We start from the raw sequence: 15,106 nt of genomic DNA, 5'->3' as shown, positions 1-15,106 counted from the left end.
ATATCAAAGACTGCATAGTGGCAAAAGGGCATGTAGGGCTGGACTTTCAGGAGATGGTGGGTGTCATCATCTAAAATTTTTTTCTTTTTTAATGTTTTATTTATTTCTAGGAGAGAGAGAGACAGCATGAGCAGGGGAGGGTCAGAGACAGAGGGAGTCACAGACTGAAACAGGCTCCAGGCTCTGAGCTGGCAGTCAGCACAGAGCCCGACGCGGGGCTCGAACCCACGAACCGCGAGATCATGACCTAAGTGAAAGTCGGACGCTTAACCGACTAAGCCACCCAGGCGCCCCTGTCACCGTCTAAATAGACATTTTCACCACAGTTTCTGTCTAGTTCTCCAATGCTCTGAGTTACATAGCAAGCCTTCATCCTACTGCCTCCCTGCCTCAAAATAAAATACAATAAACAACTTTCTACTTATACCATAAAGGAGAAAAATCAGAAAAAAATTATACAAGTAGATTGTGCACTTTCCATGCAAGAGTTTGTCACAACTGAAAATTCAGGCTTTATTTTGCCGTCATTCAACAATTAAAACATTCTAAAGTAATTCAAAGCATTTACCCTCGAAGTATCAATGTGGCTTCAATTCTGAATGTGCATTTACGTTCTGAAAAGCGTACATTACACTATAAACAGGTTGTGCCTACAGGAATATTTTAGGATGAGCTATTTCTTGACCACCCAGCAGACTTTACTTTTGAACCTTCTTATAATTAACACGTGAACCCATGACCATAGATAGTGCTGAAAAACCTGGCTCAATTTAAAACAAGGAGGATTTCAAAAGCAAAACCTCTGGTGGTCAGCAGCTCATGGCGATATACCTGTACTGCCACTGCATGTACCACTGCTCCCAACGCCCAAGGTTAGGAGCACAGGATGCTCGCCGCAGCACTACGGCTGTACGTGCTACAACAGATACACCTATGTTTTCACTCCAGTACTAAAGAATTTTTTTCAAATTAAAAAAAAAATCCCATAAATTAGAATAAATGTGTGGTAAGAATCTGCATGCCTAAATGAAAAGAAATGGGAAAGATACATGTTAAAAACAGGAGCGGTAAAGGAAAACACAGATTTCTAAATATGTATATGCAACTATGATAACAATAAAATATTTTGTTTTTACCTTAAATGTTGTCAAATGAGGCAGGACTACAGGCCATTTGACAAGAAGAATTGTTTCCTGGATTCCTGAAAATCTGTTTTTCCCCTCTTTAATATTTAAGAAACACACACACAGGTTGCCGACAACTCTTAGAGAGCGGCTTGTGTTGTAGTTCCCACTTTCCCGGCTGTGAACGAGTGCATATGTGAGGGCTGGTCGTGCCTGCGCAAGCGTGTACTTTGCCTGCATTAAATAAGATCACAACACAACACCAACTACATCCACTCATTCATGTGTGCCTGCAGTCCACCTCGAGGAGACTGAAAATATCAATACAAGCTGCTATTTTGGTGTGATCACACGAACATGGCAGCTTGTGTGTTTTTTTTTCTCTTTAACATTTTAACACTGGGCAGATTGTCTGCATTAACACAAACCAAAATCAATTCTGCTCCGAAACTGCGTGTAAGATCTTCCTTCCCCTAAGGAATTTTTTTTTTTTTTAATTTAAGGAAAAAATGGGCTTAGAGGAAACTGTATAAAAGAGACCAGCATTTAGGACATCTTAACTTTGTAATGTGCGGCGATCAACAGAGGACCAGAGGACTGGCAGTTATTCCACTCAAAATGGGAACTTTTGGAGAGGATGGACTTTAAGAAAAATTTTAAAAACCAACAAATTCACTTTGTAAAATCACTTCTGTGTGTCGTTAATACAGGAACAATTTTCAAGTAGTCTGATTTTAAGCTGCCCACTACAATGTAAGGTAATAACTAAATTCAACCAAAAACTCAGATGAGACTTGTATATGGTAAAAATTCATGGAGGTACCCCTAAGGGCAGAGGAAGGAAATAAAAGTATTTAAGCACAGACCATGTCTAAAAATTCACCATGAATAAAAAAATAAAATGCAGACATTCCTACACACAAATATGTAATAATGAATTAGCTACACAACACTGTCCAGTAAAGCTTTTTACGATAGAAATGCTCTACATCTGTGGTGTCCCGTCCAACATCCATCAGCACTTGAAATATGACTACTGTAAATGAAGAGTTAACTTTTAATTTATATAACTGAATGTGCCTGGTGGCTACCAAAGTGGACAGCACATGTCTACAGTTTTATAAAGAGAATTTTCGGGGTGCCTGGGTGGCTCAGTCGGTTAAGCATCCAACTTCAGCTCAGGTCATGATCTCATGGTTCGTGGGTTCAAGCCCCACATTGGGCTCTGTGCTGATGGCTAGCTTGGAGCCTGGAGCCTGCTTCAGATTCTGTGTCTTCCTCTCTCTCTCTGACCCTCCCCTGCTCATGCTGTCTCTCTCTCTCTCTCTCAGAAATAAATAAGACATTAAAAAATGTTTTTAATAAAAATAAAAAGAGAATTTTAGCAACTATGGATGAATCCACAAAATATTAAATTACAAGATAAAAAATACTGAGAAGACAAAGTCTGCTTATATACATCTGTGTCTGAAGATTGATCCATACATAAACTATAACCAAAAGGAAGCACTAAAATGAGAAAGTTGAATTCTTTTTAAAATTTCTTGAATTTTCTTTAATGTTTATTTTTGAGAGAGCGAGAGAGAGNGAGTCGAAGTCGGATGCTTAACTGACTGAGCCACCCAGGAGCCCCAAGAAAGTTGAATTCTTGAAGATATAACCACATCATGGAGATTCACAGAGGAAAGAATGTACTGAAGTGTTGAGTCCAGCTGCCTGGGTGCTAGATGTAGCAACCCTGCAGTAACTGGAAGCCTAAGACCAAAACTTGAAGACGCTCACTACTATATCCAACAGGCAATCAGATAAACTGTAAATACAGTCAAAATTACAGAGGTGATAGCTAAAGAATTTTAATCATTTAATTCAAGAGAAAGGAGGAATGCAGCTGAAGAAGAAATGATACTGTTTGGCAATAGCTTATAAATATGTTAATTTACAAATGACATTATATACACTACAAATATACTTTTAGGATAGACCTTGATAGACCAAATAACAGACTTCTTTGGCATCTAATGCAAAAGCGATATTTTATTCTGAATTCAATATTCCCATCATTTTAAATAATACTGTATTTCCTTTAATGTTACAGCCTTTGAAGCATGGCAAAATTGGTTCAGAATGGATGATTCAAGCTCTGAATTAGAAACGTTGTGAATTGGAAGTTTCTTGATTTACCTTTTGATTATCAGTTTTTTCAGTAATAAAAATGAGAACAGTAACAACCTCATTAGGGTGAGATAAGGAACAATTAATTGAAATGAATACAAAACGCTTTGAGGCAAAAAAGGGTTAGAATAAAGGAATATTAAAACTAGTTGAAGAGGAGATAATATTTAATACAGTGACATACTCAGATCAAACAAATTCAATAATGATGGCAACAATACTGCTCATGAGATGAAATTATCTTGTTTAAACTCGGACTAGAAGGCTAATAACTATTTTTTTTTTTAAGTGTACTTGTGGCTCTGAAGACTAAGAACGTTGAAGACTATTACTACTAAAATTGAGCAAATACTGATCATCAGTGATAAGATTCACAATCAAGGAGTCTTTATTAAGCATCAACTTGACTCTGCAGGTGGCACAAAAACAAGGTTAGGTCCATGCCCTCTAAGGGCCTATCAGGAGGTTTGAAGGAGAACTGGGTTAACCCCAGAGCTCTCATACATACGGTTTCCATTATAACACCAGTTACATTACACTGTAACTTCCGGTTGGCTGCTTTCTCTATTAGACTATGAGATTCTTAAGGGCCCATGCCATATTTATCTTGGCATCTCCAGTGCCTGGCACCCTGAGGAGATTAATATTAATGTATTGAATACACTGGAAAATTGAATACACTGGCAGGTCTAAGTAAATATAGGACTCAACAAAATTAAGTAATGTCATCAAAAGGTTATTAAGAAGTTCTACTACAACACAAAATAGACACAAAGTATTTCCAGTTTTAAAAACTGGAAAATACTTCCTGAAGAGGGTGATGATGAACGCAGGCCTTCAAAAATGAAGTTTCAGGAATCCAAAAAGGAGCAATGAGGAGAAGCAGCATTTCAGCAGAGGAGAATCAAGTAATGCAAAGCATGGAAAATGGAAAGCACAAAAGCCATTCAGGATAATGCCAGAGCACTGGTCTAAAACAGAACTGCAGAAGGACTTCAGGTTTCTGGTTCTGCATCTAAGGAACCTGAACCTCACTGCTCCATGCTAAGAACAAACAAAAAGCTGAGCAGACTGAAAAATCAACAACTCTTCTTGGATCCATAAGGGCAGAGAGGACACAGGGCAACCAGATGGGCAAATATGGGGAGTCGCAACCTAACCAGAGCAGAACTCATAAGCAACACCCCTGGCAGGAACCAGTATAAGATAGGAAAACCTGGACTACACTTAACTAATTGCTGGGTGGACAACTCAGAGTTAAATACTCTAAGAGACCCAATAACAGGAAGTGCCCCCCCCCAACACCTCCAAGAGCTTGACCAGGCTTCCACAGTAAATAAAAAGATCCCCTTGGCTTCCCATGGGAAGAGGGGGGGTAGGAAGAAGGAGCCATTCTGAACATAGCACTCTGTTCTAAACAAAATCTGCATTCAGGGAAAACCAGTGAACCAGAGCCTAATCTGCTGGGGTATTATTAGACCCTAAATGATGGAGGGGAAGGGAAATACCCAACTCCAGTCCACTTTTTTTTTTTTTAATAGTTTATTGTCAAATTAGTTTCCACATAACACTCAGTGCTCATCCCCACAAGTGTCCTCCTCCATGCCCATCCCCCCCTCCCCCCACATCCATCAGTCCTCAGTTTTTGTCAGCATTCAAGAGTCTCTCATGGTTTGCCTCTCTCCCTTTCCCCCACCATTTCCGCCCTTCTTCTCCCCCTTGTTCCTCCGTCAAGTTCCTCCTAATCCTCCTATACGTGCAAACATATGATATTTGTCCTTCTCTGCCTGACTTATTTCGCTCAGCATAACACCCTCAAGGTCCACTTTAACCATCCTGTCCTATCTAAGGAGGTGGGAGGAATTAGAAAGAAACACAGAACAAGAAAAGAATTCCCCACACGACACCAAACCACAGATCTAGGAAGGTCAGAGAACACGAGAGAGAGCAAATGCCAAAGAGCTTTGCTTAGGTATATCATCTTCAAACTATAGAAAATCAAAGAATATAAAGGAAGAACATAAGAAGGAATAAGTAAAAACTTTTAGTTTTCTTATTCTCAATTGATATAATAGTTACTAGTTTAAAATAGTAATACCAACAATATATTCAACTATGTATGCTTATATGTGTGTGTATATATACAAACATACATAGGTATGAATATGCTTATATATAAGGGAAATGATTAACAGAAATGTTAGGATAGGAGGGAAGTATTAAGATTACTTTTTTTGTCATAAAGTAAAAGAAGTATAACTGGTATGCTAAGAAGGAAAGAAAATGAAATAATATAAAATAGTTAAAACTACGAAAGGCAGAAAAAGGGTAGAAGGCAATAACAGAAACAAAGAACAAGGTAACAAACAGAAAAGAATAATAGATAATAATCCAACTGTATCAATAATCACTTTAAATGTCAATGGTCTAAATGCATCAACTAAAAGACAGACTGTCAAAGTTGATCAAAAACACGACCCAACTACATATGCTGCCCAGAAGGAATCTACTTTAAATATAACGACACATTTTAGGGGTGCCTGGGTGGCTCAGTTGGTTAAGCGACTCTTGATTTCAGCTCAGGTCATGATCTCACAGTTCAGATAATCAGTCGAGCCCCACATCAGGGCTCTGGGCTGACAGTGCAGAGCCTGCTTGGGATTCCCTCTCTCTCTGCCCCTCCCCTATGCGTGCACATACACAAATTTTCTCTCAAAATAAATAAACTTTAAATATAAAGATACATTTAGATTGAAAGCAAATATATGAAGAAAAATATATCATGCTGATGCTAATGAGAAGATTTTTTAAGGGCATTACCTAATGATAAAGGGGTCAATTAATTCTCCACGAAGACATATCAAACCTTAACATGCATCCACCAAACAACAGAGCATCAAACTGTATGAAGCAAAAACTAATGAAATTGCAATGAGAAATTTAAAAATACACTATCATGGTTAGCAAGTTCAACATCCCTCCATCAGAAATGGACAGATCTGGCAGGCTGAAAATCAGAAGGACATAGGTGAGCTCAACATCATCAAGCTACTAATATACTGATACCTATGTACTTCTTCAACCAACAGCAGCAGAATACACAATCTTGTCAAACTCACATGGAACATTCACCAAGAGGGACCACATTCTGGACCACAAAACACAACTTAACCAGTATCTGGCAGAGGAAAATCATGCAAAGTCTGCTCTCAGACCACAAAGGAGTTAAACTGGACATTAGTAACAGAAAGCATTGGTAAACTCTCAAAGAGAAGTGTCTGTGTGTCAGGGGGTCTGGGTAAGGCCGTTCTTTGGCAGATCACAAAGAGTCATAGAAGGCTTTAGATTCGGCAAGCAGCATGACTCGAAGTGTGCTTTGAGTAAATAAGGCTGGAACACATGGATTCGACTGGGGAGGGAAGAGAACAGATCTGCAGAGAAAATCAAACGAGTGAGAGATTCCAGGTAAGAGGTAAAAAAAGGACCTGACACAGAGCAGTGAAAAGGGAAGAGAACTGATTGAACATGAGAAAACTACACAGAATGACCCTCTAATCCATATTTAAAAATATAAACTGCATGTCCTCAAACTATCTACTCCTAAGCATCTTTATTATTACGTCTTTAGTCTAAGGCACTAACACTACTTAACTAGGAATACCACAAGACTCCTAGCAACTTTCCCAGCCTCCGTGTGGACCCATATTCACCCCGCTGCAGCAGCCACAATGATCATTTTAGATATCACACCTCTGCTCAATATCCTCCAATGGCTTCCATGGCAACTGCAGTAAAACCCAAACTCAATACTGCAGTTCACAGGACTGCTTGGCCAACATCTGCCTTCTCTCAGATTTCCCCTCTTAAATCATTTACCTCCAGCCATACCTGCCCCCCTTCAGTTTCTCAAAATTGAGCCACACACTAAGGGACTCTGCACTCACTGTTCCTTCGGCCTGTAATGTTCTTTCCCTAGATCTTCACAGGATGGCTTTAAAAATTTTTCACGTCTCAGCTCAAATGTCGTCATCTCAGAGATGCCTTTTCTAATCACTGTTCCTTACACAGCCATCCCTCTAACTATCCTATCACCCTGCTTTATTTCGTCACAGCAATTACCACCCTCTACAATCACCTAATCATCTTCTTTGATGGTCTCACCCCACCCCCACCCCTCCAACACTAAAATGTATACCCCATGAAAGCAAGACCTTGTCTTATTCACCACTCTGTTCCCACAATGCAAAAGATAAGCCTGGTACACAGCAGACATTCAGTAAACATACATTTCAAGAAACAAAATTCTTGTCACAGATGCTAGCGAATGAGTAACACTACATAACATTCACTGAGCTGTATTTCTTCCTTTCTTCCCCTATGGCATAACAAGGGGCTTTACAGACTGGACTGAAAACCTTGGATTTTAGGTCATGTGGTGCCTTACAAAAACAGTATATTACCTAAAGTAGTAAAATTATTCAAGCTGTTCGGCTTTTATCATTAGGCAATTTGGTGGCTTAAAGTGAGATTGACAGTCTCTCCTTACAAGCTAAGGCACTTGCCATAGACTTTATATAGAGATGGCAAGGAGACTGGCTTATTCTAAATGTGGAGAAGAGTCACAGGAGAGCCTCTGGGGAAGGAGATACGTACTCCCTCCATTCTGTGCTGTGAACTATAGGGTCTCCTGACTACCATCCCTGAATCTCGGGCTTGCAGACTGAATTAAAATGTACCAGTGGAGACCAATTTTAAGAAAAAAACGTCCCATGTATGTGTTACACACACACACGCACACACATTTTTATATGAAAAATACATAGAAAATCTAAAACAAAATAGTTCCAAGAATATAGTGTCCGAGAAATAACACTTTCCCACACAGCAGAGCAGAATTGTTTGCGCTAAGTAACCAAAATGATCAACAGGCTCTCAGTGCCACTTCCTATGTGGTTTGTCTGTCTGAACTTGTTTTCCTCTTCTCTTGTTTGCTCCGTCTTTTAGCCAACGTGGCTGACAGGGCCTCTGAGCGTGTGACTCTGCTCCAGTGCCATGGTGCCTCGATTTTCATTTGGTAACAGTAGAAAGATTGATCATAATCCTTCTGATCAGCCACTTTGAGATGAAGATGTCAAAGTTCCTAAGATAACTGCCTAGCAATATTTTTAAAAAAATTTTTAATGTTTTATTTTTATTTATGAGAGAGAGAGAGAGAATGAGAGAGAGAGAGACACACACAGACAGCGTGAGCAGGGGAGGGTCAGAGAGAGAGGGAGATACAGAATCTGAAACAGGCTTCAGGCTCTGAGCTAGCTGTCAGCACAGAGCCCGATGCGGGGCTCGAACCCACCAGCCATGAGATCATGACCTGAGCCGAAGTCAAGACACTTAACCGACTGAGCCACCCAGTCACCCCTGTCTACCAATATTTTTAAAAAGGGATACCTTTACTGTTTGGTCAGCAATGTATACCATGTATTTTGTTTTTAAGAAGCCTGCTTTACTGCCACTGGTTATACAGTTACTGAAAGCATTGGTGAGGGAATTCATTCTTTTGTTTCATCTGACAAATATTTGAGTGTCTCCTATGCACCAATATAATGGCATCTACTTTGTGAAAATACATACTAGAGGCCAAGCACTGCCACCCAGCTCCTCTGAGAGCAGCTCCCCTATTATCGGCTACTCTTCGGTTACCTAGATAACTCAGCTCATCAAAATGATCCCATACCTCTCACTCCCCAACCTGCCATCACTGCCACTTATGGACAGTTCTGTCATACTCTGAATGCATGATTCCACTCCACTGTTTCCTTCCTTCCTTTCCTTCCTTCAAGTAAGCTCTAGACCCAACATGGGGCTTGAATTCACAACCCTGAGATCAAGAGCTGCATGCTCTATTGACCGAGCCAGCCAGGCATCCCTCCACTGATTTTCATTTTAAAACAGAAAATGTGATTTGTCCAGTATATACTATAACCTTAATAGCAGTCTGTGTCATCTGATTATTCTGTATTTGGGACCTAGAAAGAGAGGGATGTCAGAGAACCAGAGGCCTTGACTTTGTTTTGTAATAGGTCTAGCAGGAACTGAGCCAGCAGTGGGGCAGACAGGCACGGCTGCAGCAGGACAGGGAAGAAGGCACTAGGGATACCCATGACTCTGCAAATCCATGGCACATCCTAGATCCCAATGGTTAAATTCACTAACATTTACGTAATTGTTTATAGTGTAAAGTGTAAACATATCTAAATACCACCATTACAACATATGCTTATTAATCTACAACAATCCTTTGAGGCAGTTAACTATATTCCCATTTTACAGAAAAGGATACTGGGGAGGAAAAACATTATTTGAAAGTAATCTGACTAAGATTATAGCATATGTTGCTAGAACTTATCCCAGGACCTTTCTACACAAATGCCACGCACTTCTCACTATATGATCCAGGAAAAAATGAAGCCTAATGTATAAAAGTTACAGATATTAACTATGTGCTAAGTAAATAACTTTTTCATACAGGAAATACTAAGTAGACTGAGAGAAGAGTTTGTTTGCAAACCTGAACGACTTCAAGAGAGAGAAATAAGAAGCGTAAAAATAATAGTTGTCATTTAAAAAGTAACTTGGTTAGAAAGGGATTCAACAGTGTAAAGCAAGAGACAAATCTCTCTAGGAATACCAGTATTATGACTACGTAATATAACCTTAATCGGAAGCACATGACTTCACAACTGTTAAAACTGAAGAGTGGACTAAATATTATTTTAAGATTATCAATATTATAATTTATTTTGAAAAAGAGGAAAGAGAAATCTATATTTTAAGAATAGGAAATAACTGTTACTATCAACAATGGCCAAAAAAAACTTTGTTCTTAACACAAGGAAAATACTGCATTCAATTAGAGCTTCTCTATGGATTTTGTATTTTGCTAAAATTACAGAGGTAACATCAATTTGTATTACTGAAAGTTCTACATACGTTCTTTTGACATCTTGTTCAATCATTGATCGAAGTTCTTTATCTTGAAAGAATTTGTTCCAAAGACTCTGAAACAAGGAAAACAACCTATTTAAAAAAATCTTACACCTTTGCTTTTTATAATATCAATTTAATAATTCAAACAATCAAATTTATCCTTCTCTGAGTTATCATTTCATATTGCAAAGGAAACTTGAGATTGGAATAAAAATATTAAAAACTAGTTTAATCTCAGAAACACATTCTTATACTACCACCAATTTTTCCAGTGATATACAGTGCACAGTATATTATGTATATTTAAAATTTTTATATTATCTATAGAAAATGACTGATAGCTTTTCTGCCATATACCACTACTTCCCTTAGAACAACAAAAAGGTCTGCTTGGGTTACAGTGGGGCCATGGGCCAACTGGTCTCAGCTTGAACCTCACCTGAACTCCCAATGCACTAAGAAAGACACAGGAGTCTTTCTACAAAGCTTGGTTTTATGATCAAATAGATTTTTAGCTACTTTTTAAAATGTGAATATAAGTTTTAAAACTTACTTAATATTTTATGCTGCTTTACTATAGACTATATTATAACAACTATATGTATTAGGAGAAAAAGAAAGAAACACTAACATTAGATATTAGCTGGAACATACTTTATGTTAGCAGGGAAACAGGAATTAAGAGCAGCAACTGAAGAAGACATACAATACCTCTCAAGCAGTAATTATTCTTAGTCTTCACTGGAATAGGAGTGGAGACAGGCTGATCTTTTTCATTATGTTTAAAAACTTTTTTAATATTTTTAATGTAAAAAAACTTCTTTTGTAATTTAATTTTTAATTTTTTTAATGTTTGTTTATTTTTGAGAGAGAGAGTGAGAGACAGACAGAGCGCGAGCAAGGGAGGGGCGGAGAGAGAGGGAGACACAGATTCTGAAGCAGGCTCCAGGTTCCGAGCTGTCAGAACAGAGCCCGATGAGGGGCTGGAGCTCACAGACCGTGAGATCATGAGCTGAGCTGAAGTCAGACGCTTAACCGGCTGAACCACCCAGGCGCCCCTCTTTAAAAACTTCTTAATAGTTAGTTAGTTTTCTTCTTGGAATTAGACCCACCAAGTGAAGCCTTATCTATTGTTATCATAAAGAGAAGGTTTTCTAGCCTCCCCACTGTCCACTCCAAGCTTGATAAAACAGTTCTATCCTCCTCTGTACGCTCTTCTGTTTTAGACTGAGTTCTTTTGGTCCCCTGGGACTCCGTCCCCGTGCCATTTCCACAGAAATACATCATAAACCTCCTACAACACACGATGAATATAGCATAGAATAATTTCCATCAGGTTTTTGGTCACACAGTATACAGTTAAAAAAAATCAGTTGGCATGAAAAAACATTGCTTTCATGGTGATTGATAACCAGTCTCATAAGCATATTCTTATGGGCAAAAAGAAGTCGAGATATGAATAAAGATGAACTTTACCCCTTCATCCTGTGAAAGGGGATTATTGATCATCAAATCCTGCTGGCCAACAACCTTCCTCGGGTTTGTGATGTGCTGGCAAAGAAAGAGTGAAAACACACACAAAGATCAGAGGGTATTGGACTTTAAAGCATACATAAGAAAACAATTACATTAATTAAATTACAACTTACTATTTCTTTAATGTTGCTATACCATGCTCTTAGTTCTTTAATTCTACTTATCCACTGACTTTTATCTTGAGGAAGAACACAAAGAAACAGCTGTCAAGAAAAAAAAAACTTTTTTAACAATCATAACAAGTAACATGTAAAGCTATGCCAAACAGAGTCACCTGAAATTTGAAAGAGATATTCATATTCATGGTATTTCATATTCATATAATTCCAATTCCCAATAAAATATATTTGGGAATGTTTAAGAAATACATATATATATATATATATATTTGGATATATATATTTGGATAATTTAAAAAGTGAATAAACGCCAAAAAAACAAGATCGCAAAAGCTACAAGACAAAATTCAATCAACCTCCCCTCCAGATTTATATTAGAAATGAACAAGAAGGATTCATTGAGGTTCCAGCATAATTCCCATCTTAACGTCTTATGTTAATGGACTACTGACAGGCACAGGCCCAATCATTCATCTGAAGGTTTGATTTGTCTTAAGTCAGGCAGGTAAAGGGCAGAGAAGAACCACCTGGAGGCACAGTGAGAGGTGAAGTCCGTCCTTTTACAACAGAAATGGAATCTGCAACTGGCGACCAGCTTATGAAAATAACAAGCATTCTTTAAAAAGATAAATTTGATTTAATTTAGTTTAATATAACATTAAAAAAAAAATCTAGATTTGAGTTTATTTTTAGCAAACAAATGATACTGAAAGTTAAACAACAAGGAATGGGGGGTGGGGCACAAATACTGTATACAAATACTCTAGCAGCAGGTCTCCTGCTTTTACTGCCTGCATCTAACAGAAGAAAAATGTATTTTAATTACTAAATCTAAATTATTAAATCTAAAACTGTCTAATACATCATGTGTTTCTTACTGTCTTTACTTGCACAGACTCTGTATGCTCAATTTATGCAGATAAAACCTAAAAAACTTTCAATAGAAGTCATTTCAGAAATAAGTCTGAACCTGAATTAATTCATTTGAGAGAACAAAAAGGGACAATATTTCCAAGCAATTAAAAAGAGAACTACAGATTATTACTAGTTTTGGTAATCGGTGGCCCTTTCTCGTTGGAGACTGACCTAATTTTCTTCCACTTCTCTTTCTTGCTGCCCTTCACTTTGTGTTTCTAGTAAAGAGAAGAAAGAAAGAGAGAAAGAAAAAGAAAGAAAAGAAGAACAAGAAAGAAAAGAAAAAAGAGAAAGAGAGAAAGAAAGAAAGAAAGGAAAGAAAGAAAAAGAAGAAAGAAAGAAAGAAAGAAAGAAAGAAAAAGAAAGAAAAGAAGAACAAGAAAGAAAAGAAAAGAAAAGAGAAAGAGAGAAAGAAAGAAAGGAAAGAAAGAAAAAGAAAAAAGAAAGAAAGAAAGAAAGAAAGAAAGAAAAAGAAAGAAAGAAAGAAAGAAAGAAAAAGAAAGAAAGAAAGAAAGATAGGTAGATAGACAGAGAGAGAGAGAGATCTTTTCCATCTGCTGTTTCTGCAGTGAACAGGGAGGGTGCCTCGATGACGGCCGCGGCGGCACTGGATACAACAGAAACCTGAAAGTAAACCCGCCTGTGCTCCTGCCCAGCTTGGAGGAGTTCTGCAAAAGCCTCTGGGGAATGGAAAGGTGTTGCTTTGAATTCCACACCATCAAATGAGATGAGAGAATAGTTATTTCAAATGACTCCTTCATCGTCACCAGTTATTCGGGACTAAGGTGGTTCAACCTTATTAGTAAATGTCCTATGAAAGATAAACATGGATGGCCAAAAAATAGAGAGTGAAGTCTTCTGGAAAACTCAGTGATCCCCTGCATGGGTAATCTCCGAGGGCATCAGGTAATGTGTTGATATACTGCAACCACAAACTGTAAATAAATATTTTCTTCTTACCTTCCAGCAAATGCTGCGGAACCTGCTGCTTCTCAGCTGCCCATTAATCCCCTTCTGCCTTATTGTTGCCAAGTAATTGTTGTTTACAAACAGTTCTTCCCATTCTTTCCTATATGCAAGAAACCAAAAGCACAGGGATCCTTTTGTTAAAATTCTCTGCTTGGAGAGGAGTGCCACAGGAAATTAATTTTAAATAAGTCTAAGAAATGCAACTTTTAAAACGTATATATTTAGTTGTGTACTGTTTCTAAACGCATGGCTGTCTTTTTGGACAGAGTTCTTCTGTAGATTTAATGAATATGTAGATCGCTATAATTATGCCAGCTTCTGAAATTCATAATGTCTACGGAGGCTATTCCATTTCCTCTAAAATGTTGGTAGTGCAGTTCAGTGAAACAAGAAAAAAATGAATATTAATATAAATATAAGACTGCTTTAGCCACTGACAACGATACACCTGCTGCAAAAATACACAACAGACAGGGTACTGTTGATCAGATTGGCTTCTCACATGAAATATCTGTTTCAATGAGCCCACTTCTCTTTAGTGTCAGGCTGGGGAGTTAAATATAATAGAAGACTACTTTCTTTAACTTTTAGTGCTATTTACTACTGAAATCTCTGCAACTTCTTTCTACATGATCAGTTTTAAAATTTTAACAGGTGCAGGCAAATTTGAAAAAAACATCAAAAAATGAAAAAGCCTCACTGTAAAAACTGTTAAAGGCAAGCTTGAGTACCTTGCAGTACCTATGGCTGAGTAGATAAACAACTGAAATATGCCTCCCAGGCATGCAGACACCAGGGGCCGAACACCTGTGCCTCATTAATATACAAGTAAATCTGCTCTACTGGGAAACAATTGGAAATTAATTGTCCCAAACCATTTACTGAGTTTGAATAAAGAACGTAGACCTGCATTCCCTGCATCTCATACCAAGCTAAACATCAAGAATCATTTGTCCACAGTTGAGGCTACTGAGCACAGGCTTTATGAAATTTCTGATTTCCTAAAGCCACAATAAACTTACAATTTCAATTCTATTATCAAAGCCGAAGCCCTGGCAAGCTCTTCAGTGAGACGGTCTCAAAAGAAAGCCTTTAAAAGCTTCAATCATCCTCTTATACGTGCATCCGGTTGTCACTGGCCAGACCCTACTCATTTTGAGAAAGGGCAGCCATGCACACGATGGTCTTAGAGCCAGGAATGCAACCAACTGCACACCTACAGTTGAAAAACCTGACTGTGCAGTATCTTCTACACAGAGTTTTCCAGAAGAGTGACCAAGGCAATGA

The 15,106-nt window shown here is 38.2% G+C and overlaps 1 protein-coding gene across 1 annotated transcript in view; it reads right to left on the bottom strand.

The window, feature by feature from the left end:
• Positions 1–15,106, bottom strand: part of TBC1D5 (TBC1 domain family member 5) — a 536,447-nt gene that overhangs the window by 233,287 nt on the left and 288,054 nt on the right. Inside the window, exons 6-9 of the mRNA XM_077750881.1 lie at positions 13,811–13,919; positions 11,930–12,019; positions 11,757–11,831; positions 10,284–10,351 (exon numbers count right to left, since the gene is read on the bottom strand). Of these exons, the coding sequence (XP_077607007.1) occupies positions 10,284–10,351; positions 11,757–11,831; positions 11,930–12,019; positions 13,811–13,919 (342 nt within the window). The remainder of the gene's footprint in view (positions 1–10,283; positions 10,352–11,756; positions 11,832–11,929; positions 12,020–13,810; positions 13,920–15,106) is intronic.

The sequence above is a fragment of the Crocuta crocuta genome, unplaced genomic scaffold, assembly GCF_008692635.1.
Source record: "Crocuta crocuta isolate KB4526 unplaced genomic scaffold, BGI_CrCroc_1.0 scaffold279, whole genome shotgun sequence".
NCBI classification, from domain to species: domain Eukaryota; kingdom Metazoa; phylum Chordata; class Mammalia; order Carnivora; family Hyaenidae; genus Crocuta; species Crocuta crocuta.
Note: the sequence above shows the minus strand (reverse complement) of the source record. Positions and strands in the feature narration are given on the sequence as shown.